The 23,167-nt window shown below is 51.5% G+C and overlaps 5 protein-coding genes across 6 annotated transcripts; 2 read left to right on the top strand and 3 right to left on the bottom strand.

The window, feature by feature from the left end:
• Positions 1–23: 23 nt before the first annotated feature.
• On the bottom strand, positions 24–2,908 carry AAFC00_003917 (uncharacterized protein; the record flags this gene model as incomplete). The annotated part of the gene is made up of 5 exons (XM_069343467.1): positions 24–847; positions 901–2,229; positions 2,308–2,415; positions 2,478–2,671; positions 2,730–2,908. The coding sequence occupies 5 exons, from the start codon at positions 2,906–2,908 to the stop codon at positions 24–26; spliced, it is 2,634 nt and encodes an 877-aa protein (XP_069201291.1).
• Positions 2,909–6,332: 3,424 nt separating this feature from the next.
• On the bottom strand, positions 6,333–7,974 carry AAFC00_003916 (uncharacterized protein; the record flags this gene model as incomplete). The annotated part of the gene is made up of 2 exons (XM_069343466.1): positions 6,333–7,604; positions 7,657–7,974. The coding sequence occupies 2 exons, from the start codon at positions 7,972–7,974 to the stop codon at positions 6,333–6,335; spliced, it is 1,590 nt and encodes a 529-aa protein (XP_069201290.1).
• A 630-nt stretch (positions 7,975–8,604) lies between these two features.
• On the top strand, positions 8,605–9,941 carry AAFC00_003915 (uncharacterized protein; the record flags this gene model as incomplete). Its single annotated transcript, XM_069343465.1, has 6 exons — positions 8,605–8,818; positions 8,869–8,963; positions 9,019–9,255; positions 9,307–9,511; positions 9,567–9,670; positions 9,738–9,941. 6 exons carry the CDS (start codon positions 8,605–8,607, stop codon positions 9,939–9,941), a joined length of 1,059 nt encoding a protein of 352 aa, XP_069201289.1.
• A 2,948-nt stretch (positions 9,942–12,889) lies between these two features.
• On the top strand, positions 12,890–14,046 carry AAFC00_003914 (uncharacterized protein; the record flags this gene model as incomplete). Of its 2 annotated transcripts, none has more annotated exons than XM_069343464.1 (4): positions 12,890–13,103; positions 13,156–13,391; positions 13,455–13,809; positions 13,886–14,046. In XM_069343464.1, the coding sequence occupies 4 exons, from the start codon at positions 12,890–12,892 to the stop codon at positions 14,044–14,046; spliced, it is 966 nt and encodes a 321-aa protein (XP_069201287.1). The 2 variants fall into 2 exon arrangements, with proteins under 2 accessions (XP_069201287.1, XP_069201288.1); XM_069348121.1 differs by having other exon boundaries at positions 12,893–13,103.
• Positions 14,047–20,125: 6,079 nt separating this feature from the next.
• AAFC00_003913 (uncharacterized protein) lies at positions 20,126–22,408 on the bottom strand (the record flags this gene model as incomplete). The annotated part of the gene is made up of 3 exons (XM_069343463.1): positions 20,126–20,992; positions 21,061–22,212; positions 22,274–22,408. 3 exons carry the CDS (start codon positions 22,406–22,408, stop codon positions 20,126–20,128), a joined length of 2,154 nt encoding a protein of 717 aa, XP_069201286.1.
• Positions 22,409–23,167: the final 759 nt, after the last annotated feature.

Raw genomic sequence — 23,167 nt, 5'->3', positions numbered from 1 at the left:
CTTCTCCGCAGAGCAGACACGACCTAGTAAGGAACCTCTTCCTCGTAGATAGGTGCGTGTCTGAGTCTCTCTTGGTCCCAATGAACGGCGGCCTTCTCGGTAAGCGATGCCTCAGCATCAGAAGCAGGGATGTTGAACTCTTCGCATCCAGCAACCTCTTGTTTGCTGAGTCCGTAAGGGTCGCGGGCGATCCAGACGACCTGCATGCGACTGGTGATGGCTGGGGGCAGGTAAGCTTCGCTCTCCTCCTCCTCCGTGTAAGGGCGGATAGGGTTGTCGAAGTGAGCAGCAAGTCCATGCTTCGGGTAGAAGAACTTTCTTGCCAAGGGACTGCTGAAGAAGAACTTGAGAAGGAAGCCTCTGCCCTTTTGGAACATGCTCTTCTTAGCGGGGTCCGCTGTGGAGGCAGAGGTTTCTGTGGGCGAGAGTGTATCCTTGGTAGGGCGTCCCTCTTCGGTCTCCGCCAGCGAGTGGTCCTTGGTCATCATGCTGTCACCTTCAGTCCCTGGGATGAGCTCGAGGCCTTCGATGATAGGGCCCAAAGTCATCTTCAGGATGACATGGTAGATGACAGTGAAGACGGTGAAGATGATCATGAGAACAAGTGGTCCAGCACAATCAGGGCTGGATGCACATCCAATGGCAAACAAGCCGATAAGACAGAACTCGGAGAGGTAGACACCGACAGTCAACTGCTGGAGGCCACGTGCGTAAGCCCTGCCCTTCATGTCAATAGAGTGGTTGCCGATGACATAAAAGAGCTGGTATCGGTACGCGAGGTAAAGGACGCCAAATCCAACCGAGGCAAAACCCAGCAAGAGAGGGGCGATACACGAGTATGCGATTGCTTGTTGGTTGTTAGTATCAGGGTTGAGCAAATATGGACAGGGTGGGACGTACCGATACACCCGAGCATGACGAATGCGGGATATACAGAGCCCCAGCCAAGACCGATGAGGTTAGTATAGCGGTTGTAAACCTTTCTGGGTGTCTTGTCGAGAATCTTGCCAAGAACCAGAGCGAAAAGCAGGGGAGCGACATTCAACACGACCATGGCAGCTTGTTGCAACATGGTGACGACGAAATAGGCGGTGTAGAAATTCGAGGCTTTGGGGAGGTTCTGAGCCAGCAGCGTAGGAGCCTGAGACGGGTCGTCCACGATGGTCGAGGCAGTGGAAGCGGCTCCCGAAGCGAAGGTGGTGACCAAAAAGACATCGACGACTTGGAAAGCGAAATACCAAGACTGAGTCTTCAGCTCAACACCTGATCGAGTGGGCATGAACAATCCTGCCAAGAGTCTCATGATGATAGGCACGAGGGCCATCAAGACTGCAAGAAGAACAGCGGGGATAAGACCGGAGACGACACCGAGGAGCACGGTGGGAATGTCGTTGATCCATGCAAGGAAGCTGTATTTGGTCAGAGTGCCGATGTTGGAGATGGCACCGACAAAGGCCACGGGGATAGCCCAAAAGATGACCAGAACGGTAACGAAGGTATTGCATGCAATAGAGAAGAGCTTGTTCTTGATCTCGTTATTGCCCAGGTTCTTCCAGATGACATCCTCAGGCTGCACACCAAGGGTCTTGGGAGTGATGTTGTCCTTCTTCCAAAGCTTGCGCGACTTGACTTGACGCCAAGCAAACTGAGCGGCTTCGAGAGTCTCGAATTCGACGAAAGCGGCAGGCACCTTGTCGGCGTTTCGGACCTTTGTGGCAGCTGCGTCGATTTTGTCGTTGAGTGACTGGATCTCCGGCCTGGCCCAGTCAATTGTGTCGACCTTCTTGCCAATCAAGGGGATCTTAAGTCTGTGAGTAGGACGGTCCTTCTTGTTCATTTCGATTCTGGCTGCTTCGCCGCCATCACGCTCGTTCTCGACCAGTGGGATATCGTCAGTCTTGCCACTTTTGGCAGCTTTCTTTTCGGCCTTTTTGCGGTTCTTGACAAGAGTGATACACAGCTTGTTTTCTGCTGCCTCGAGTTTGCTAACAGCCTTGTCTCTGTCACCTACAAGATCACTGAGTTCCTTTATTTGAGGCTGGATCCAGACGCGGCGCACGCCAGAGAAAAGCTCGCGAAGAGCAGTCTCGCTCTGAAGATCCTTGGGCACAGTTGTGAAGAGTACAGTCCTGTTCGAGATGCGGCTCTTGTAGGCCTGTGAAAAGATGATAGATTGTCGAAGGGTGATGAACATGACTGTCTCGCGAGTGATGACGAGCATGACGAAGCCTATGGTAAAGTCTCGAGATCAGTATACACATGATTGGGGGCTAGGATCAGATCGAAACATAAAGATAGAAAGCTTACCGAGGAAGACCCAGGCGACCAGACAATGTGCATAGTAGTAATTAGGATGGGTGGCCGGGTTGACATTTGAGAAGGCGATCTTATCGAATTGTTTGTTGGTAAATCCACCTGCGCAAAGGGCAATCGCATCAGCATTGATCAGGCTTTGTGGAGAAGAGCAGAAGTATTACCAGTAGCATTGATAGGCATGAGAATGGGCCACGTGATGAGCGTTCCCACGATACAGATGAAGGCCATAACCTTGAACATGCGGAGGAAAAGGTAGTTGTCGAGCGACGAGTGGTTCAAGACATAGTCATCCTGCATGCTACGGAAGTCTGAAATCCACCCAAACCTGCTGTTTGACGGCTGCGGTGTTTTCTCACTATCATGAAATGTCAGTCGGCCCCGGCAAGGCGCCATAATATGGAACATCAACATACTAATCATCAAGGAGTGGAATAAATGTCCGAGGTTCATAGACACGACGGACCTTAGGCCTGAACAACAGGAACACGCCCAAGACGACCGAGGAGATGACAAGAACGGGAATCAATGTCACCAGAAAGGACGATGCCGATGGGGTGCTGGTGTCCTGGTGGCTGCCTGCGGGGTCGGACATATTGAAGGATCAGTGGACGCGCTGGTATAGAGATGACACAGCGGTCAATCAAAGTCAAAGCGTTCTCTGCGCCTTCAATGTGAAAGCCGAAGCTGATGTCGTGGGCGTCGCAATGACTGTCGAGTGCAGAAAGCGGGGCTGAGATATACTCGACCTCCGTGATGCAAAGGAAAAGAAAAATGGTAAAGGATCAATAGAGCCCAAGTAGGGTACGAGAGGGTGGAGTAAATAATCCAGGAGGTTGGCGATCCCTTTGGATATTACCGTAAGTACGGCAAGTAATGTAATACAAGGCAAGGTTCTGATTGTCCCAAGAGGTTATGATGATGTCGCACGAGATAAATAAGAGAAAGACGAATGAGCTTCCAAGCACCGATGATGGCATATGCCTGTCTAAGGTAGGTACCCAAAGGTAGAGGCACCTGCCCTAGCAAAGTGTAAAATGTGCGTTGCTTCCAGCGTCTATCGGGCGATCTGCAACGCAATCTCTCTGTGCTCCTGCCGTGCTTGTGCTTGTACCTCTCTCGTACCTGCCCTGCCCAATGCTTTGGATAAACAAGACCGAAGGTGAACCCTGGAAGGCCCTGGAAGGGACCCTTGCTGTTTTTATTTGTCTGTTGCTCTCACTTTCGCCGTCACCTCGCCCAGCCCCTTTCATGTTCCATCAACTGTTGAGCGCTTACAGCATTGATCACCCACCAGGCGTGAAGAGTCGCCTGTGCGGGTAAACAAACCAGGTGGGTTGACACAAGCAAGCGACTTGTTTCATCAGCCTGTGTGCGTTGCGTTGACAAAACGAACAAGCTCCGCAGCTGTGGGAAATCAGGTTTGTGTTGCGTCAGAGCTCTTACCACAGTAGGTAAAGGGATGGCAGCCCTCCAGCGTCCAGCCTGGAACCATCTGCGCACGGATCGTCACTCAATGCCATTTAGAGTTATGGCGTCGCGCTAGGAGAACGCCTACTCCGGAAGGCCTCAGCCACGCAGCACAGCCACGGTATACAGCATACACCAATCGAGGGGCGGTATGTGTATGGAATGTCGAGTTGTTTGTGTTCTCATTATTCACGTGTGGCTTGGCCCAGACTCGTCTTTTCCAAATCACACGTTGTTTGTGTCAAATGGCTGGGTCAGCTGTGGCGGTGTGTAGCAGGGACCAGCATACTGTACAATGCCTGCTGTTGCTGCTGACAATCTCCCTCAGCTTGCGCATTCCTGCACGACACGACGCGTGTGTATCTGTCGACTCTTGCGCCCAGTATCTATTCTGCACACACAGAGCATTCTCCACTCAGGTGAATGGTTTTCAGTGAATTCTACCACCAGCAGACATTTACGGCTTCGATAAGATTTCGCATTATTGAGACTCGATTTCCTTTTCGAGGCTTTCCGTTGATATGATCGGCGTTTCCATCTTGCCGACAGCTCCAATGGCGGCATCGATCCGCTCGTTCGGCTTCGCTTGTCTTGTGCACAGGCGACACTACTATATTCTCTTCTTGGTTCTCGCCAGCAGGTGTCCTACTACTACGCATACAAAGCAGTATGAGCATTTCACTGCGTTTTTTGTTTCTCTACAGGTTGTTGTGTCGCAAATAGAGGATTATCTGGCCCCTGGTTGCTTCATGCATGAGGCAATACTTGTCTTGTCTGAACCTCCGAAAAGCACCCCCAGCTTTCCTCGGCCGCCCCGTTGACTTGCTATTGACTCGACCCTTGTGTCATCCAACAAAACGTGAAACTGCAGGTAAACAGCTTGACCCGTTGTTCTTAATCAATTATCCTTTCGCGCCCGGAGAAGCTCTTCGGAAAAGCCCTGCCTGTGAGAGAAAAGACCCGAGTTTACTTGTTTGCCCTGGCCCCGCGCCCGTTCTGAGAGAAATTTTCATAATTAAAGCCACGCCCGTTTGCGATATCTCCACTTACGACAGTGCTTGAACTATAATCCTAATTGCGACCTCACAACAGTCATTGGCGCTAGCTCTGGGATTTTTCTTTCATCAGGGAAATCAAGAGCGACGAGGGTCAGAATGAAAGAAATTTCTTACCCTACACAAGCGGGTCGATAGTAGCAGACAGCAGAAAGCGAAAAGCAGAATAAGGCAAAGAGGCGCATGAACCCGCCTGTCTTGCACTCGTGAATCATGCGGGACATACTTTGGGAGCACTGTGACTCGTGAGTATGGTGTTTCGCTAATGACTCTGCATGTATATCCGCGACCGAGCAGGCGTGTGTTTTATCAGATACAGTACTCCAACGAACACTTCATATATTTATTGTATACATATCACGGGAGCTTGGTCAACAAGACTCATCTCACTACCCGCGATTCGCTCGATCGCCGCTATCCAGATTTGTGGGTCTAAACAAAAAAAAAACCCCTGCAAAACATGGCTCCGAATGCTGTCGGTGCATTTTACTTGCGCAAGTGGGAAAAAAAGGAGGAAAACTTCATCCGTTTCGTCAACTCCATATACAGTAGTCAGACCCGATCACCGTACTATGATGCAACCGTTGTCGTGTATTTCTCTCGCTGGTTCACATCTCATCTGGCAGATTCCTAGGGGCGGGCGGGAGGTGCGCCCAAGCGAGGGCGGGTGTCGCTTACGACCGGTCCGTTTCAATGTGATCTGCGAACTCCTCGATGCGAACCTCGTCTCGAGCTTCTCGACGGAGAAATCGAAACATGTCTGCCACCGCACGTACAGTACGGCGTGTACTCCGCATCCTCGATCTATACCAGGTCCACATGCTACAAGTATATCCATCATCATTTGCTGCTTCGTGATTGTGCATCTCCACCTTGGCCGGAAGAATGTCTTCGCCGAACACAGCAGTTATCCATAGCGGACGAGCGAGATGATATGTTCCTTGAGATGCGGACGTCAGGGACCATTGAACAATGGTAAAAAGCCATGCAACAGAATGCGAAGAGCCTGGAGCCTTGGCCTCGCCATCGGGTAGTTCGATTCGTCCGGATCGCGCCTGAAATATTCAATAATAGCGTATGGGTACGAGTAATTGTTGGTCAATATGCAGCCACTTTCCTCCTGCACTGCCACGTCGGCCACCAAGCCACATTTGATCTAACATACTTCCCACGCGCTTGCCTTTGAGTGATCTCAGACAGAATCTATTTCGTGGTCTGCGGCTACTTTCGCGTGACTTCTACGACGCTTTCGCTTATCTAAGAAGATGCAAGCGTGTCGTACATGCGGCAGATAGATCGGGCATGACCGTGTGACTCGTGTGCATTATTATCAAGTGCATACAGAGAACCGACAAAAAGACAACACGATAGACGAGTTTGCCACTTACTGACAGTTGTCCAAATGAGTCTCAATGCATCTCTCTTGCTTTTCATATTCGTCTAGTTTCATTATTTTTCCCATCTCCCCTTCGTACAACACTGTCCATTCCTCGTTCAGTATTGGAATCTAAAGTCCAGTCTCTTGTTTCCATCTGCTTCTCTAGCCGCCTGATCGGCCACATATCCCTCCTTCTCTTGCGTACTCATCTGATCCCACACTCTTTCCTTCTTTCTGTTCAAATATCTCAGATATTCCCTCTGGAGGACGAAGGTGACAAGACTCAATGCGCAGATCGAAATAAGCACCTTGTTGCCTCTGTAGTAGTAAGGTGAATCGTCGGCGCGGTAGATTTGACTCGAGATAATGGATCCGATCTGCACAATGACGTTGTACGTGGCGGCCGATATGGCACGTTTTTTGACGTCAAAAGAGTTTTCGCTGATCCATGCCACGACTATAGGGTGGAAGTACGGGTATCCCGAGACCAGTGTCGAGATAGCGAAGCGTGCCCAGTTGCGGCCGCCAGATGGCAGGCCCAGTAGAGCGGCGAGCAAAGGTAGGATGAAAAACTCGCCGAAGAAGCAATGCCAGGTACGTTCTGCAAAGTGGTTACTACTCCACGCAAGAGTAAGCATGGTGATGATCTGCAACACCGCATAAGGAATCGTGAGCATGTTGCTGTCGAACGTCGTATAGCCGAGTCTCTTCAATGTGAGGGTCAAATAACTCGAGATGGGGGCCGCAGGGATGTAGGCCACAAGCCCAATGAAATACAGACCCCACATGGATGAGTCTTTCCACGTGTCAATGATGTCGCGCATTGTCGCCGGTTCGCGAATAGCAGTCAGACCTTTCGCTGGGTCATCACGCAGAATGCGGTTAACCATAATCACCTCTTCCCTCTCCGTGTACCATGGCTTGCGCCAGATCACGCCTTTCGTGTGTGTAGGCGAGTGTGGCAGGTAGAAGTAACTGACAAAACCAATCAAGAAAGTCAGAAGTCCCTCGAGCAGGAAAAGCCAGAACCAGCCGGGCCTACCGCCCACCCCGCGCATTTTCAAGATGCCTGCTGCCAGCAAGGCGGAGATAACTCTTGCAATATTGAGGGTCGACCAGAACGCAGCGAGACGGGTAGAAAGCTCGGCAGACGTGTAGAAATAAGAGGCAAAAAGGATTGTGCCAGGGATGAAACCACCCTCGAAGAGACCAATCAGGCATCGCGTGACATAGAATCCAGCTTTACCCGTCATGAAAGCTTGAGCCCATGAGACCGTACCCCAGCCCATCATCATGAGAGGAAGAACGCGTTTGAATCCATATCGTTTGATGACCAGCTGAACAGGGAACTCGGCGAGAAGAAAGCATACCAATTGGACAGTAGTACCCTGGAGAAAGTCAGATTTCGGTTGGCATAGCTTTTTCGTCTTCCGTGCTCACATTGTTATAGTCGTTGCTGTTAATCTTGAGGTCCTTGAGTAGATCGTCCGCCAGCGCGTTTGATAGATTCCCGCGATCCAGCTGTAGGCCAAAGAACATCAAGCAAATCCAAGATAGCAAGAGAATATCCGCCTTCCTTATCACCCGGGACTCTTCTTCTGCTGTCCATACAGCATCCGGATCCCATCTGTGGCAGCCTTCGTAAGACTCATGTGGCTTGAGTGAGATGTGATCTCGCCCGACAGAGACAGAGCCTTTCAAGTCCGAGGAGCTGCTCGCTCTCGGCACCAGCTCTGGCTTCATTGCACTGTTGTCCATCTCGCCACGAGTTCACTAAGCTGGGCAAGGTATGTGCAGATGGTGGCATGGCGGTCATCTCTGGGTGGATATACCATCACCTTTTGATGCTTTTCCAAAAAAAAAAAAAATTGCGGATCACCCAAGCTATCGCGTCAAATTACTCCACCAAATTATCGCCGTCCACACTCCCCAATCATAGTGTTTCCCATGCGACTTTCGCTGGTTGAGATGGATATCGTATGTAGCGACACCCGTGTTATACACCTCCCAAGACACTATAGACGATGTCGACATCCTAAGCGAGGGGCATTTATGCCAAGAACCCCCACATCGCGCGTCCCAATCAGGAAGGATCGGTGTTTTCAGTACATCCGAGGAGGGATGTCGAAGCGCGATATCCATGTCGTCGCGGAATATTTGGTAGATGGAACAATGATGAGCTAGTAGTGAGCATGGCCGTCGGCCCAGAGCTGCGTGATCGGGCTCCCTCATGGTCTCTCCAGTATTTGATATCGGCCGGGCCCGCTGCATGACAGCATCCTGCGTTCCTATATCATTAGCCTGACGCGGGATATTTGTTGATTGTATTTGTACTTTTGCAAACACTGAATCCCACTGCAATCCCATACCGAGGTTCATCAGATCAGTATGCCCGGTGCTGTTCCCAATCGCGTTGACAGCGCTGCACCTGGCGAGGGACAGACTCGCTTGCGCGCCCCTCTGGAGTACAAAGGCACTCTCGACTCGTACAAGAACAGTGATCTGACTCCAGTCATTGGTCGTGAATATCATGGCTTGCAAGCCGTGGACTTACTGCAGGCTGATGACAGTGACGCTTTGATAAGGGACCTAGCAGTGACAGGTGGGTTTCGTTTGGTCTTATCCATCTCTAAACAGCGCTGACCGACGAAGTCTCTCAGCGTGGCGTCGTCTTCTTGCGCGACCAAGATGTTACACCCATCCAGATGCGCGAGTTCATGGAGCGACTGACATTTCTCTCTGGCTGCGTATGTAGTTCGCCCATTGTCCTGGGATTTTCCTCACTGACCGCAATGCTTGCAGCCGGAATCATCAGGCCTGCATGTGCACCCATTGACAGAGGAGGGCAGCGAACTTGGCGACCAGATCAGTGTCATCAGTTCTGAAAAGCAGAAGAAAGGCGGTGGTTTGACCCATCAGCTCAGCGACACTAGCAGATTTGCTAGCGTTGGTTGGCATGCGGACATCACCTTCGAGCCAGTGCCTTCTGACTATGCCATGCTCAAGATCCACACTCTCCCTGAGACAGGCGGCGATACGGTGCGTGACCTAGCACGGGTAGCGTGGAAAAATGCTGATCATTTGACTTAGCTATGGGCATCCGGTTATGAGATCTATGACAGGTTGTCGCCCGCGATGGCTACTTTCCTCGAAGGCTTGACTGCGACACATGAGGCGAAGTTCTTCCACGAAGAGGCCGCAAGATTGGGCAACCCACTGAGGACGACCATTCGAGGCTCTCCACTCAACCACGGACCGGCGCTCGAAGCTGTCCACCCAGTCATCCGAACAAACCGTATGATAGATTGTTAATTTCTGGTCCTGCTGGCGCGAAGCTGACGTGCAAATAGCTGTGACTGGCTGGAAGAGCGTTTTCGTCAACAGAGGCTTCACGCGTCGGATCAATGGCGTCACAAAAGACGAGTCCGACGTGCTCTTGCAGTACATCTTCAGTGTGAGTAACCTTGGTCTGCGATTGACGAACACCGCAACTCCAAGTACCAGGCTGACGCTCAATCCAGCTTATGACACAAAACCACGACGCTCAGGTGCGCTTCAAGTGGAGCAAGAACGACCTCGCGATTTGGGATAACCGTTCCAACTGGCACTGTGCTACTTACGATTATGGGGCAGCGAGAGCTGGAGATCGTGTATGCTCGCTTGGGGAAAAGCCATTCTTTGATCCGCAATCTAAGTCAAGGCGGGAAGCTTTGGGCGGTAAGTAGAACACACGATTCTCATAGGGGGAACAATATCATTCGTATGACCACCTTTGAACCAAGCGCTATCAGCCCTGCGTCGGACGATGATCTCGGGCAGTATCTCGAGCCACTGTCAGCTAAGACGTGCAGATCCTAGCTTGGTTGGCAACACGAAACATACCCTTGCCCTATTTGCTTGTTCTGCAGTCACCACGAGTACCCTCTGAACCACGAAGTGACCAAGCGATGTAGTATGTTGTCTGTATGCAGTTGAGAAGACAAGAATGGAGATGCTTGCACTCTGCAGAATGACAAATGCCGCGCTGGTCTCAAGTCGTATTTCCGGACCAACTTCGGCAGGTGCAGACTTCAGCGAGCTTCTTAACATGCCACCTACCTCGTAAACACGAACGCAGAACCGTGAAGCATAGAATGATGTTGAGCACAATATGATCAGCTCACGAGGTCAAGATGCACCATACGTACCTAGCTGAACGATGTCACGGTGGTATCGTAATATGGCATCGAGAGGCTCAATGATGTACGAAGTAGATCCGGGGCAACCGTTTACTCCATCTGCCCTACGGAGGCGCAGCCTGCGGCCGAGCGACAGACTGCTAGACGGTTATTAGACCCTCGGTTCCGAGCTATCCGTATTGTAATTCTATATCATCTCTGGTCACCCCTGTTCATAATGCTCAATTCGTGACAGGGTCTCAAGTGATACGATCCATGCATGGATGGGATACGATTGTATTAGGCAAGGCTAGACCGAGCAGCGCATGAAGTGGTAAAGCACGTCCCCTGATCAGCAAGTCAATTGTCTAGCCGGGACGTGTGACGGCGCACAACATACTTGATATCAGCCGAACGAGGAGGCTCGGGATATGCGTTGTCTGTGTTCGAGGTCTTGTGTCATAATGTGACCCAGATACTGAGTATCAATATCTGGCCTTGGTATCCATTATCAATAGAGCAAGGTAGCCTGGATCAGTCGGGTAGTCCACATTGCTGTGAAGGGACGTGAACACTCAGGAATGCCACAACGATCAATACCTTACCTTACTTCGCGCCCCTGTCGTTGCAGAGCGTAACTATTACACGGCATCCGGATGGGTCAATAAGATGCACCGGGCCGTCCCTTTGAGTGGAAACCGGGCCGGTGAACGGCACCTTATCTCAATGCTAGTACCAGGGTGAAATCTCCGACTTGTCTTGGTCGGGCAATTTGGCCTAATGATCAGATGCCCCGTGAATGTTTCCCCCTTGCGTGCGCACTCTGCATTTGCTCTTCGAAGTGGTCCTGCGAAACGTTACATGTCGTTGTGTGTGATGGTACATGGAAATGGTCCACAAACCCGATGGCGTGGAGATGCATACAGGTAGTATGCACGGAAAAGCTGTCGGAGATATAGCGGGTACCTGGTCGGATGTAGAGACTCAGAGCGCGAGTGCAGCGGGAGGCGCTTCCTAGGAAGATAGGGCTTTGGCTTTTCTATTAATTTTGGACAGGCTATCGATCGGCACGACCGATTATGTACTGGAAGATATCACTAGGATTAATATCTGACACTGTGTAGACTTTCCCATTTCCTTGGATTGTTCTCGTTCTTCCCTTTGTCGGTTGGAGAGAATCCTACTATCGAGGAAACGCCAGCAGCATAACTGATCCAGTCGTCCAATTCCAAGTGCACGATTGTACCCACTGCCAAGATCACAACTTCCCCAAATGGTGTGAGTCATTCGTATCGCTGCGTCTTCGGAGACGGTCTACTGGATCAAAACGATGTGTTGGTGATCAGCTGGACCATACCCCAAGCTGTCGTGCCACCTCGAATGTATGCGTTTTCAATATATGTTCCGATCACGGTGGCACGGTGCATTTCTCCTTCAATCTCTCCGCGTGAAGCACGAAGGATCAATGCTGACCACGCCGCATGGGGATTGATGAATGTATGGTTCCACCATCGAACGACGAGTAAGACAGACCGATAGCTGCGCCAAGTTCCTACGAGTGCTCACGACCCTGTAAGATCAATTGCTAGACGGGGCGCCTCGCGCTAGCATATTAGTTGATAGCATATACATGCGAGCAACACACGATATCCTCATGGCAGACATGCTGTTTCCCCACGAGGTAGACTCACGAACATGCTGCTGATACTCCCGAGGTCTTCGTATCCTCGGCCATGTGGTCCAGTTAACCTCAAAGTTAGAGCTCGGGCCGTCTATTACCGACCAGTGTGATCGACCGGGTCTGGTCATGCATACAAGTTCCGTGGAGCCACATCCGTTGATGGCTTGGAATGCCACAGCCTCAACATACTGGGCTGATCACATGTTGTTCTTGTTGAGCAGGCGCAACTCTGCGTGGTACGGCATGCGATGCAGTCGATATATGCGCGTTGCTGCATTACTTCTCTCCTATTTTCCGGCCTGGGCAGCGGCTAGAGTTCAATAGAATGATACACCATTCATGACCAACCGCCCCCAGTATACCCCGGTTTTCCAATGTCGAATGCGAAAATGTGAACCGAAAAAGCAAACGGTCTATCATCGACATGAGCTGTCACTGCTGGCTCATCGCTCGGGGTTCGACCAATGTGACCAAGTATCGACTCTTATAGCTGTGCCCCTGTCTAAGCCAACATGTAGCGCTTACGGTTCACACCATGTTTTATTTCTCCGAGCAGATGCGTAAGTATGGCGGTGCCTCGTGGTGCTGATCCTGTGCTGCCTCATTTCTATTTCGGGATTGTCTTTGTTCTGCAAGTCAAATCAACAGTACTGAGTCCCACCGATACTCACATACGAAGTGATGGCCTCGAGCAACACTTCTGTATATAAAGGCCATGCCGCATGGCCTTCCAGTGAAGAAGACAACCATTTTCTATATCCCCCGCTAGCTGACCTTCCTTGGGCTTCATCTGCACTCAAGTAATTCTTCGATTGAATTCACAAGCTCGACTACCATGATGGGCATCAGGAATCATTTCTTATTTGCTCTTGTGGGTCCTTTATGTGTTGCAGCCTGGAAGAATCCCTTCTCGGTCGTCAAGCGAGCTGGTGACTGCCCAGGCATCTGGTCAACCATATCCTCGCAGCTCACGACGGTCTTTCTCGGAGCAGATGGCCAGTGCACCGATCTTGCTCGCGCTGCAATTCGTTTCGCCTTTCACGATTCAGGTATGTACTCAGCATGACCTTGAAGGTGATGGCTGTTAAAAGGGATACACAGGGGCCTATTCGTCGACACTTCCATCCTACGAGCCAGCCTCAGGCGGCGCTGACGGCTCTCTTCTGTTAAGTCCAGATGAGATTTCACGTTCCGAGAACAATGGGCTTGAGTCTTACCATGACTGGCTCACTGGGTTCTATGCCGATTACTCTAGTCAAGTCTCGGCTGCAGATTTGATACAATTCGCCGCGAGTCACGCCACTGTAACTTGTCCAGGGGGTCCTCAGGTCAGAACGGTCAGTTGGGTGCAGCTGCACACTACTGCCTCGCCACAATACATAAGCTAATGCACTCTGCAGGTTGTTGGGAGAACGGATACAGACACAGCAGGTCCAGAAGGGCAACTACCACAACCATTCGGGGCAGGGGCCGCATATGACACGTTGTTTCAGCTTTTCACTAATAAAGGATTCAGCACTGTCGATCTTGCAGCCTTGATAGGAGCACATAGCACATCGAAGGCGTTTGCCCAGACTGCAAACGGCATACCATCCGGAGGCTCTCAAGATTCGACGCCTGGCAAGTGGGATGTAGACTACTATGCCCAAACTTACGACCCGCCCTCGAATGTGTACCGTTTCGACTCGGACGTCAACTTGTCAAACACGTCCACCACCGTTGGACAAGCATTCAGCGGGTTTGTCAACAACCAAGGTAAAGCACGAGTACAGACTTAGGGCAGGCACTCCTTGTGTGCCACAACCGCAACACTACTAACGCCCACTTCCAGCAAAATGGGCAGCTGCCTTCACAGACGCCATGGCGCGCCTTAGCGTTCTGGGTATTCCAACCGACACTGTGGACTCATTCGTCGACTGCACCGGTGCATTGCCTTCAGGCAGTCTCCGCCGAGACATTCGTGCGTCTCCACTCAATGCACGACTACGATAGGGAAGCAAGTCTATCGGCCTCACCAGTCTGCAGTCACCCAGCAAGCATGCGTGGGGCACCGGAATTGAATGAATTGCAGTATTGACCTGATGGCACTCATGGTTCGAATAAGCTGCACTAAAACGCGGCCTGGGAGCGATCCAAAATTCTGACTAACCAATCGGCGTCTTGGCATTGATCAGCACTTCCTTGCCCCCGTTGGGGCGTCTGTGAAAATATTTATTTCCGACCGCCGCGCAGCACTTTGCAACGTCTTTTCGGTCGTCCGAAAAAGGTGAACCCTTTGGTCATAGGGACGGTGGGGCTGGGGTATCCCACCTTTGTCGAGGTTTGATTGCTCGGACGATGCTGCGGAGCCACCAGATCCACGTGGTACGAAAGCTCTGATCGGCGCCCTATCCTAAAAAGCCCAGCAAGGATTCTGCATGGGTATCGTGCACCATAGGGTAAGCTGGCGGTTGGAGCATGCTTGCGGCGTCGTCTTCAGGTCCAGTACCACGCAAGCAGATATCGTTACCGCAAAGGGTCCGAGAACGAGGCGTTTGCAGTTGTACCGTAGAGGCTCTGGTTGGGCATTGGTGTTGAGGGATCGCGTCATTCTCCGTGCCGAGGTAGACTGGTTCCCAATGGAAGATACAATCTAATGCAGGTACACCGAATATTGCGTGTCATGGTATTACCCCGGTATATGAGAATATCGAATGGAGTAAGTCTCTCTCTGCCTTTAGGAAACAAAGAGATGGTAGAGCTCCAGTGCTGAACGGTCCGGGGGGATTCCCGATCATATTGATAGCCAGCGTCGCGGAGTAATCCCGATCGCGATTTGAACCGTGTCCGCGTAAGAACGAGGCTCTTTCGTGACTCGAAAATATCTCGGGATGCAGTGACTGGAATGACTGAATCTGTCCATCGCGAAGATGTGATACATGGTTCTGACCCTTGCCGACAGTTTTCTGCTGGAGAGATGCTTGGCAGCGATTACAGAGCCCAATAACGGACGCCACGACTCGTTGGACGAAACATATCCGAGAACGCTTGGGTATACAAAAGATGGTCATGACACTGAATCAGGTACATGGACGTGAAAAAGCGGCCCACATAGCGTCCAGGGTGTGTGGCTGAACACCCTAGTGCCCGGACCAATGCATCACCCATCACAGTACTTCACGCATTTAATCCAATCCTTCATCAACTTGCACATCTTCAGCGACTGGACTCCCACTTGTTGTTTTGCTAACATGTCGGCAAGCCCAGGGGCAACATCCCCGCGGCCTCGAAAGACTCGACGGAACCCTCGAGCTTGTGATGTCTGCAGTCGTCGGAGCGTACGCTGCCAGCCAAGCGGCGAGGAGCCCGGAAGGTGTCAGAACTGTGTTGACTATGGAGAGACCTGTACTTTCAATCGGCCCCTGCGAAAGCGGGGTGCTAAGCCCAAGAAACATCGTCCTGTTGATGAGGAGATTTCGCTCGAGTCCTCAGGTAATAATGTACACGGCCAGTCTACGACAACATGCGCAACGCCCTCAGGCTACAGCCCAGGGGTGGTCCCATCATCCCACGCGGGCAGTGAAGCTGACTGGCGCCCGTCACTGTCAGCAACTCAGGCCTTGGTGATGGATTTGACCGAGGTTTACTTCGAAGTCGTTTACCCTCTGTTTCCTTTCTTCCATCGACCGACCTTGATCAGAAGGGTGTCCCGAGGTGAGCACCTGACCAATCGATCTTTCTTCGCCGCGCTGATGGCCCTCTGTGCGCTATCCTCAGCACGTGCTCGCGATGGTGCTCTGTACTCCCCCAAGTGGAATGCCCATACATTGCAGGAGCCGCCCTCGGAGGCCTTGTTCCAGGCAGCTGAGGACGCCATCCCCAAGCAAGCGACGTTGACACAGGACTTTGATTACATGCGAGCATCTATCATATTGGCCATCACTGCAATCCAGTACGGCAAAGCTCCGCTGATGAACCATTACCTTGGACTTTATCATGAGTTCGTCGCCGTCGGTCGCCTGCATGACGAGTCCTCATGGCCGCGCGAAATTGGCATTGTGGAGGTGGAAGAGCGACGACGCTTGTTCTGGTCAGCATACTCGCTGGACGTTTTCGCCTCGGTCGTTTGGGGCGGCATCGTGAGGAGCAGAGAAGCATCATCCCTCGTACGCTATCCTACCGAGCTTGACGACGACACGTTCAGCAACGCAGGATATCCCGACAAGGCCGGCGACGAAGGCAACGCAGGTTGGCTACGAGGATGGAACTTCGTCACCGACTTATACCGGATTCTGGAGCACTCAGTTGGCCACACGCGCCATCCGCACACCTCCAGCCAGCGATCATCATTTGCACAAACCTTGGTGGAGGGATCACTGACACCACAAGCCGCCATCTTGCACCAGGTACTCGCCATGTACAGCGGATTGCCACCTGTCTTCAAGATTACTCGGCAGATGACATGCAATCTCTCCGAGGACCTGTTCAGCTTCCAAGCCGCCAACATTGCCGCCACCGTCCAGCTATTGCGCATGGTGCATTTCGCAAGTGACCAATGTACCCTGGAGGAAAAGTGTCAAGTTGCAGGCGAGGTGATAGCCGGCTTTGCCAGTGTACCCGTTGGGTACTTGCGTGCAATTAGCTCGCCCCTATTCTACCACCTCGCAAGCATCGGAACCTTCCTCGCGGCCGCCGTTGAGAAGGCCATCACAGAATCATCCTACCATCGCGTTCGCTGCCTGCTCCTCGATCTCGCTAATTTCCTCGGCCGTCTGGAAAACAACCTTTATTGCCCGTCAGGCATGAGTGACAAGCTGCGTGCTCAAGTCACCAAGATAGACCACTACATGGGATCGCAACGGATAACGACCTCTGTACCGCCAGTCACTCATCACCACGGTGCTGGAGGCACAATTGTGCCGCTGCAACGGCTCGCAACAGTCCCAATAATCGGTGGTGAGAACGAAGGTCGAGTGCTACCCATACAGCGACAAACGCTCGCAAATGTGGCTCATATGGCTACTCATTCACCGCAATACCGCTTCCACCCCGAGCTTGTCGAAGATTGGTCTTGGGTCTTCGATCCCGCGAACACCTCGGCATGAGAGCATCACGATCTCGTACCACAAAAGAAAATGCAGAAAAGGACGAAGTCATGATGGTAAGATAGACCTCTGCAATAACAATTGGACAACATAATAGTCTCTTCTGGTCGCAAATAATTCCACATCGACACGATTGACGATACAAATGAAGAACAAATATTCCGTACTTAATATCACCTGAAGATTGGACACCGTGAAGCAGTAGCTTGCTTTGGCTACAACATGATTCTTGTGGAGATTGTCCACAGCTCACCTCGTGATGTCCCTAGCAGCGGCATGTCACTAATATCTAACCAGGACGAACCAGACATTGAAGACACATTTTCGACACGAGAGCTGTCGATAATGGTCCCTTCTGGCCCGCAATTCGCGGGCACTAAACAAAGTCCGCCTCATCAGATCGCTGCGCAAGTCGTCTAATCACTCTTTTACTCAGATTCGATACCCCTGGATCCAGTATCTTGAGCACATCTGAGGTGCCGATCGCACATCTACAACCATGGCACTTGGCCTCCCGTCCAGCAGACGTTGTAGATCTATAGCACCGTTTCCTGCAGGTTATTCCCGAGCAATTCCACAACCTGGAAGGGCGATTCCGAAAGCCTCTTCCGAAAGCCTCACAAGTATACTGTGATACATACATCAATCGAAGAAGGAGGCTTTCTCCCTCCACCCCCAGCGGCTAAGCGCTTACAAGCGTAGGACACGCGGAAGAACCTTGGGAGAAAGTCACGATCGCTCGGTACTCGAGTGACTCCTTCATCACCCGAATAAGCGGTGAATTGAAGCGAAGAAGCAGAGCCACAGTGCGGACTTCCCCACATGCCTTTCCTCTCAGGGCTTTCATGTCGTGTGTACCAGTGATCGTATCTTGGGCATGTTTCGAAAGACATGGGATCTCATGATGTCCATGATCTCCTCTGCTTCTTGTGATGCCTTGCACAAACCCGTCACACTTCTGCGTCAAGGGTATACACCTTGTGAGAGAGAGAATGCTCGAGCTGGTGATAAGTACAGCATCGTTATTGGCTGAAATTGAGGCGTCCGGAAAATTATCTTATTAGTTATTATTGGATCCCGAAGAAGATGCACCCGATGTTCATCCACACGCACTATGCCCTTGGGTGCAATACTTGTCTTAGTGCTGCTGTATCGCGGTCCGAGATGTAATTGTACTGAACCTTCGTAGATTACCTGCGTTTGGTGCATTGGTGCCACTAGAGTGACATTCTCAATGGTAGAAGTACATTGGTACTACTTGTCAGTGTCATTTAGCGAGGCGAGTCTAGAACTGTGGCTGTCTTCGCAACCATACTCGTCCGAGAGTTGGTATAGCGAGTGCTACAGTATCTTATAGGCCATCTTCCAGGATGTCGGGTCGAGATTTCCGCGAGGCCCATTCCCCCGAGGGAGAGATCTCGGGCTACTCTCAGTAAGCATGCTCATACAAGTGGAAGTTACAGGATGAGCTCCCCACTTGGCAGTCTGCAAAATGCAATGCAGTTGAGAGCAGCAGCTTATGCAAGACCACTGTTTGCAGCAGACCAGGAGAAACGGAAATGCCTTCATAGAGCCAAGTAAAAATGACCGGAGAAACATTCGATCTCATGATACCTCTTGGCCTCAGCAATTTAGGGAGCCATTCTTTCGACAATAGAGTTCAAAGAAGACCCCACCGGAGTATACTGTATATCAATTTTGTGACCAAGCAGTCGCACGAGCGCCCGACGATGAAACACAGTGACATCTCGAGACTAGTCTATTCCCGGGATCCCAAGAAAAGAAGAATCCCCGAACCAAGCAAAAAAAAAGAAGAGAAAAATAAAGGGCGTGGGGAAAAACCACATGCGCCCCACTCGATCGGACCTTCCCGTCTCCACCCGCGCCCATTCTGCATGCCATGCCTGCAGGTGCATGAGGCATCCATACAAGTACCGTACCGTACCTTACCATATCCACCATGACCTGTCAAAACCAAACTACCGCGCTCTAGTCTACCGTAGCTGCCCAGGTATCCTCTGCTTCGGGACGCATGGTCTCCATCCTCCCCCCGATTGTCTTCCCATTGTGAAGAAATGTGTGCTCCTTACCTAAGGTGTCTTGATCGGCTTGGTCCTCATGACGTCAGGGCGTTCAAGTGGCCTGCTTCCCACGTGTTCCGCCCGCACGCCTCTGTTGCTCATGAATCATACGTGAGCGCGTTTTGGACTGGAACACGGCAAGGCGTGCGCGCGTGATACAGAATAATGCCTTGCCATTTCTTTTCCTTTGTTCCTTCTTTTCTCTATTCCCTCATTGCGTGTATGGTGGGGAACAACTTAGGCTGACACGATTGAAAAATCATCATGAGTGTGACTGCGAGTAGAGGACGGAGTACAGATCTCAAACGGCGTCGTCAGGAACTTACACGACATTACCTTGCCTTACGTGTAAAACGATCATACTGTATACCGTACCCGTGTACGGTACCTGTACAGTACAGTACTGTAACCTGGGTGCTGCCGAAAGACACTTCTACAAAACCGGGAATCTGACGAAAATCCTCCTCATTATCTGCGCGCATCTTACAGACCAAACCCAAGATCTTCCTAAGGTAGTCGTCTGTCTGTACTGTATACAGTACATGTTCACTTCAGGGCTCACGGGATCAAGGGTGTACAGTACAGTAGGTACCTACTGAGGTAGCGTCATGGACCAGATGCCGTCAAGTCAGTCTACCGAGCTGTGAAATGTCACATCGTGTATATCAGAGAAGGTTCACCGTCCGTCGAGCTTTGCACTAGTCCTTTGCTTTGTCATCGTTATCAGTCTACGTGAGTCGTCTATGGTGTTCTACTTGTACATCTGGTCTCTGCCGGACTGTGTCTCCGATCGTCGCTGTCCTCGCACATAAAAATCAAAGGCCGGCCCATGTCGCTAATCATAGAACAACAACCACTTATGCAACTCGTAAATCATCGCGGAAAATGCTGGAACCCAGGAGACAATCAATACTGATACTCCGGTGGTGGTTGCATTTGCATCTGGGGTGAAATGGTTTCGATAGGGACGTCCTCCGACGGTTCTTTCTTGGTGAGGTGGAATTTCCACAGCCACTTCCTCTTGCTCTTGTGTGCTGCTCTTTTCGTCCGCGTCCAGGGGTAGTTGATGGGCGACTCGCCGCCAGTGAAGACCATAATGTCGTAAACTGCGGCGCCAACGCATGCACCAGATATGGCACCGCACCACGGACCGTAGAACCAATATGCGTTCGTGAAGAGTTCTTTGCCATAGCCAAGCGATAGGAGAGCAAGACGAGGGCCGAAGTCTCTGGATGGGTTCAGTGCGGCTCCTGTTTGGTATGCAAAAGCGATTGATGTCAAGGTCACAGTAAGTCCGACGATGAACGCGTTCATACCTGCACCAGGGGGCGCATTGGAGTCGTCACCGAGTGCCAGGATGACCACGACGAGTATCAGCGTGCCGTAAAATTCATTGAAAAAAGCGGTAGCTGCATCGATGAATGTGTACCGCTGGTTCGTGACAAAGGAGTTAATGATGCCCGAAGCATCGTTGGTTTCGAGATAGTGGTGTATTGATGCGAGATATAGACCGTAAGCGATATATGCTGCGATGAATGCACCCAGAAACTGCGCAATAAAGTATGACGGCATTTTGCTCTTCGGAAATCCACGGTAGATGTACAGAACAATGGTCACTGCAGGATTGAAATGTGCACCAGATATACCACCAGCCACGTAAATGGCAGCCATGGTCGCAAATCCCCACGCCCACTCTGTAGTGTTGGGATTGCCCGCGTTGGCACAGGTGACGGAGAGGTCGGAGCAGAAGCCAAGACTGAGTTGTACGATGACCTGAAAGATAAAAGTCAATGACCTATATCCCTGGAAGTAAAAAACATGCAAAGATCAAAAGTACTCACCCCTAAGATCTCTCCCAGAAACTCCCGATACTGCGTTCGTATTACCGACCACGAGGTATGATGATTGTGGACCTCTTCTTCGATAATGTTCTCTACAATTGGTTCCGTCTCACCTTCTCCAGGCATATCATCGTCTCCGAGAGTCGTCAGGGATCCGCCGTCGTCAAAGAGCTGCTCGTTGTAAGGGTCATCAGGCGTGTAGGATGGTTCACGCGATCGCTCCCGAATGGGCGTGAGCCCAGGACGTGTGCCCACTGCCGACGGCCTGGGAGGGCGTGCCTGTGAAGCATCTCCCTCGTCCACCGTCTGAGTGCCATCGTCCTGCTCCACATCTTCGTCCATAGGACCCACGGGAAGGTCGTCTGGCGCCCATGTTGATCGTCGCCTCAGTCGTCGCGACGAAAAGCGCGAGCCAGTTTGCGAAGTGGATTGGAGCCGGGACGGTCGCGACCCTCGGGTGCGGGTTGTACCCGTGTGGTTTTGGAGGAAGTTGTGTTCCCTTTGTGCTCTGGCATCTTTGAGCTGGGCCGAGAGTTTGCTGGGGTCAAGTGTTTTCTGGATTTTACCTTTCTCGAGATCGTCAGGGTCAACATTCATACCCTCATTCGCCGCATTCTCCCCCGGCAGCTGGTTGCGTATCTGCTGTACTTCGCTCATGGTTGGTACCATTCCTGGTCGAATGACACGGGGGAGTGGCTTCGCCAGCGACCATACTGGCTTCGTGTTGGCGGGTTGTTCATACTCGGGATTGAGGTCAGCATATCCTGGATGCACAAAGGGTGCATGAGCTGTCCGTAATTGCATGTTGTCCTCAGGACCAGCGAGGGTAAAATTCGATCTTCTCGAAGCGCGAGAGGCCCTCGACGCATTGGACGCCATAGGCTGGAGTACACTGCCGCTTTGACGACTAGTGTTTCTGCGGCGCAAGGACGACTGCGTGCGGTCAACAGTGATCGTCGGAACTTCAGAAGCATCTGTGGCTGCAGTGCCTCTTCTTCTCGGTGACCTCATCGTCTCGGTGTTGCTCCTTCGAGGTGATGCAAAATCTTGGGCCCAGCCCTCCCGGGCACCCTCTCTGGCGCTCGTCGCCGCACCCGTGGTGCTGGCTCGCGGTCTACCACGCCCATTTGGAGATTGTATCGGTGATCGAAGCTAAGATGAAACAGATTGGCTATATATCTCACACGGCTAGTCGATGGCGATTGTCACTCACATCTGGGGCTCCAGTCTGGGTTTCTGTGGACGTCTGGGGGGCTGACGTGGTCTGGAAAGTCTGATCACCAGAAGACTGAGAAGTCTGCGGTGTTGGAGGCGGATCAATAGAAGTGTTGTCCTTCTCGGGGTCCATTCCGAGCTCTTCCGTTATGTCCGGTAATATCAAATATGCAAAGAAATCCTGACACTTTCCCTAGCCTCCTTTTGTATTTTAGGATAAGGAGCAATGGAAGAAATTATGGACACTGAACATAAAGAGATAGCGGGGATGTAGTTGAATTGACAGCATGACAAGAGACCGGGAAGGTAAGGGAATACATATGACAAAAAGAAAATAAGTGACAACATCTGGACGACCACGGCGAACGGTTACGGATCACGAATGTTCCGGAAGTAGTATCATCTCACCTGTAACATCATGAGCATCGTATACGGATTTGGCACAGTCAAAACTGGCTGGCCTTGCTATAGCGTGCCCCAAGCGGGCGTAGGACGCGTTGGCGCTGAGGTACGATGCGGTGACTTTGAGAACGTAGATCGTCAGGGACCCGCCGCGAGCGCAGAAAGCTTAGCAGGTCTATGGTGCTAATTCGGCGCAGATACAACGGTGCCGGCAAGTGGTCTTGCCTACACCACCTTACCTGTCTATGTCTATAACGGGAAGCGTTGGATGTACTCTGTCTCGTGAAATTGTGTTGGATCGTTTGTGTGCAGCATTGCCCCCCGACAGACACAGGTTCGATATCATCATGCTGTAGGAAACACGAGTCCGCCGCATACGTATAGATGTACTGTAAGCAAGTTCGCGATAGCTATCTCCGTGTCTGAGCTTGCAGAGGTCCACTATATGACGTTAGGAGGACGAGGAGAGAAGGATTGGTTCGCAGAGGCG

The sequence above is a fragment of the Neodothiora populina genome (assembly GCF_041146345.1).
Source record: "Neodothiora populina strain CPC 39397 chromosome Unknown canker_contig_16, whole genome shotgun sequence".
Lineage (NCBI taxonomy): Eukaryota > Fungi > Ascomycota > Dothideomycetes > Dothideales > Dothioraceae > Neodothiora > Neodothiora populina.
Note: the sequence above shows the minus strand (reverse complement) of the source record. Positions and strands in the feature narration are given on the sequence as shown.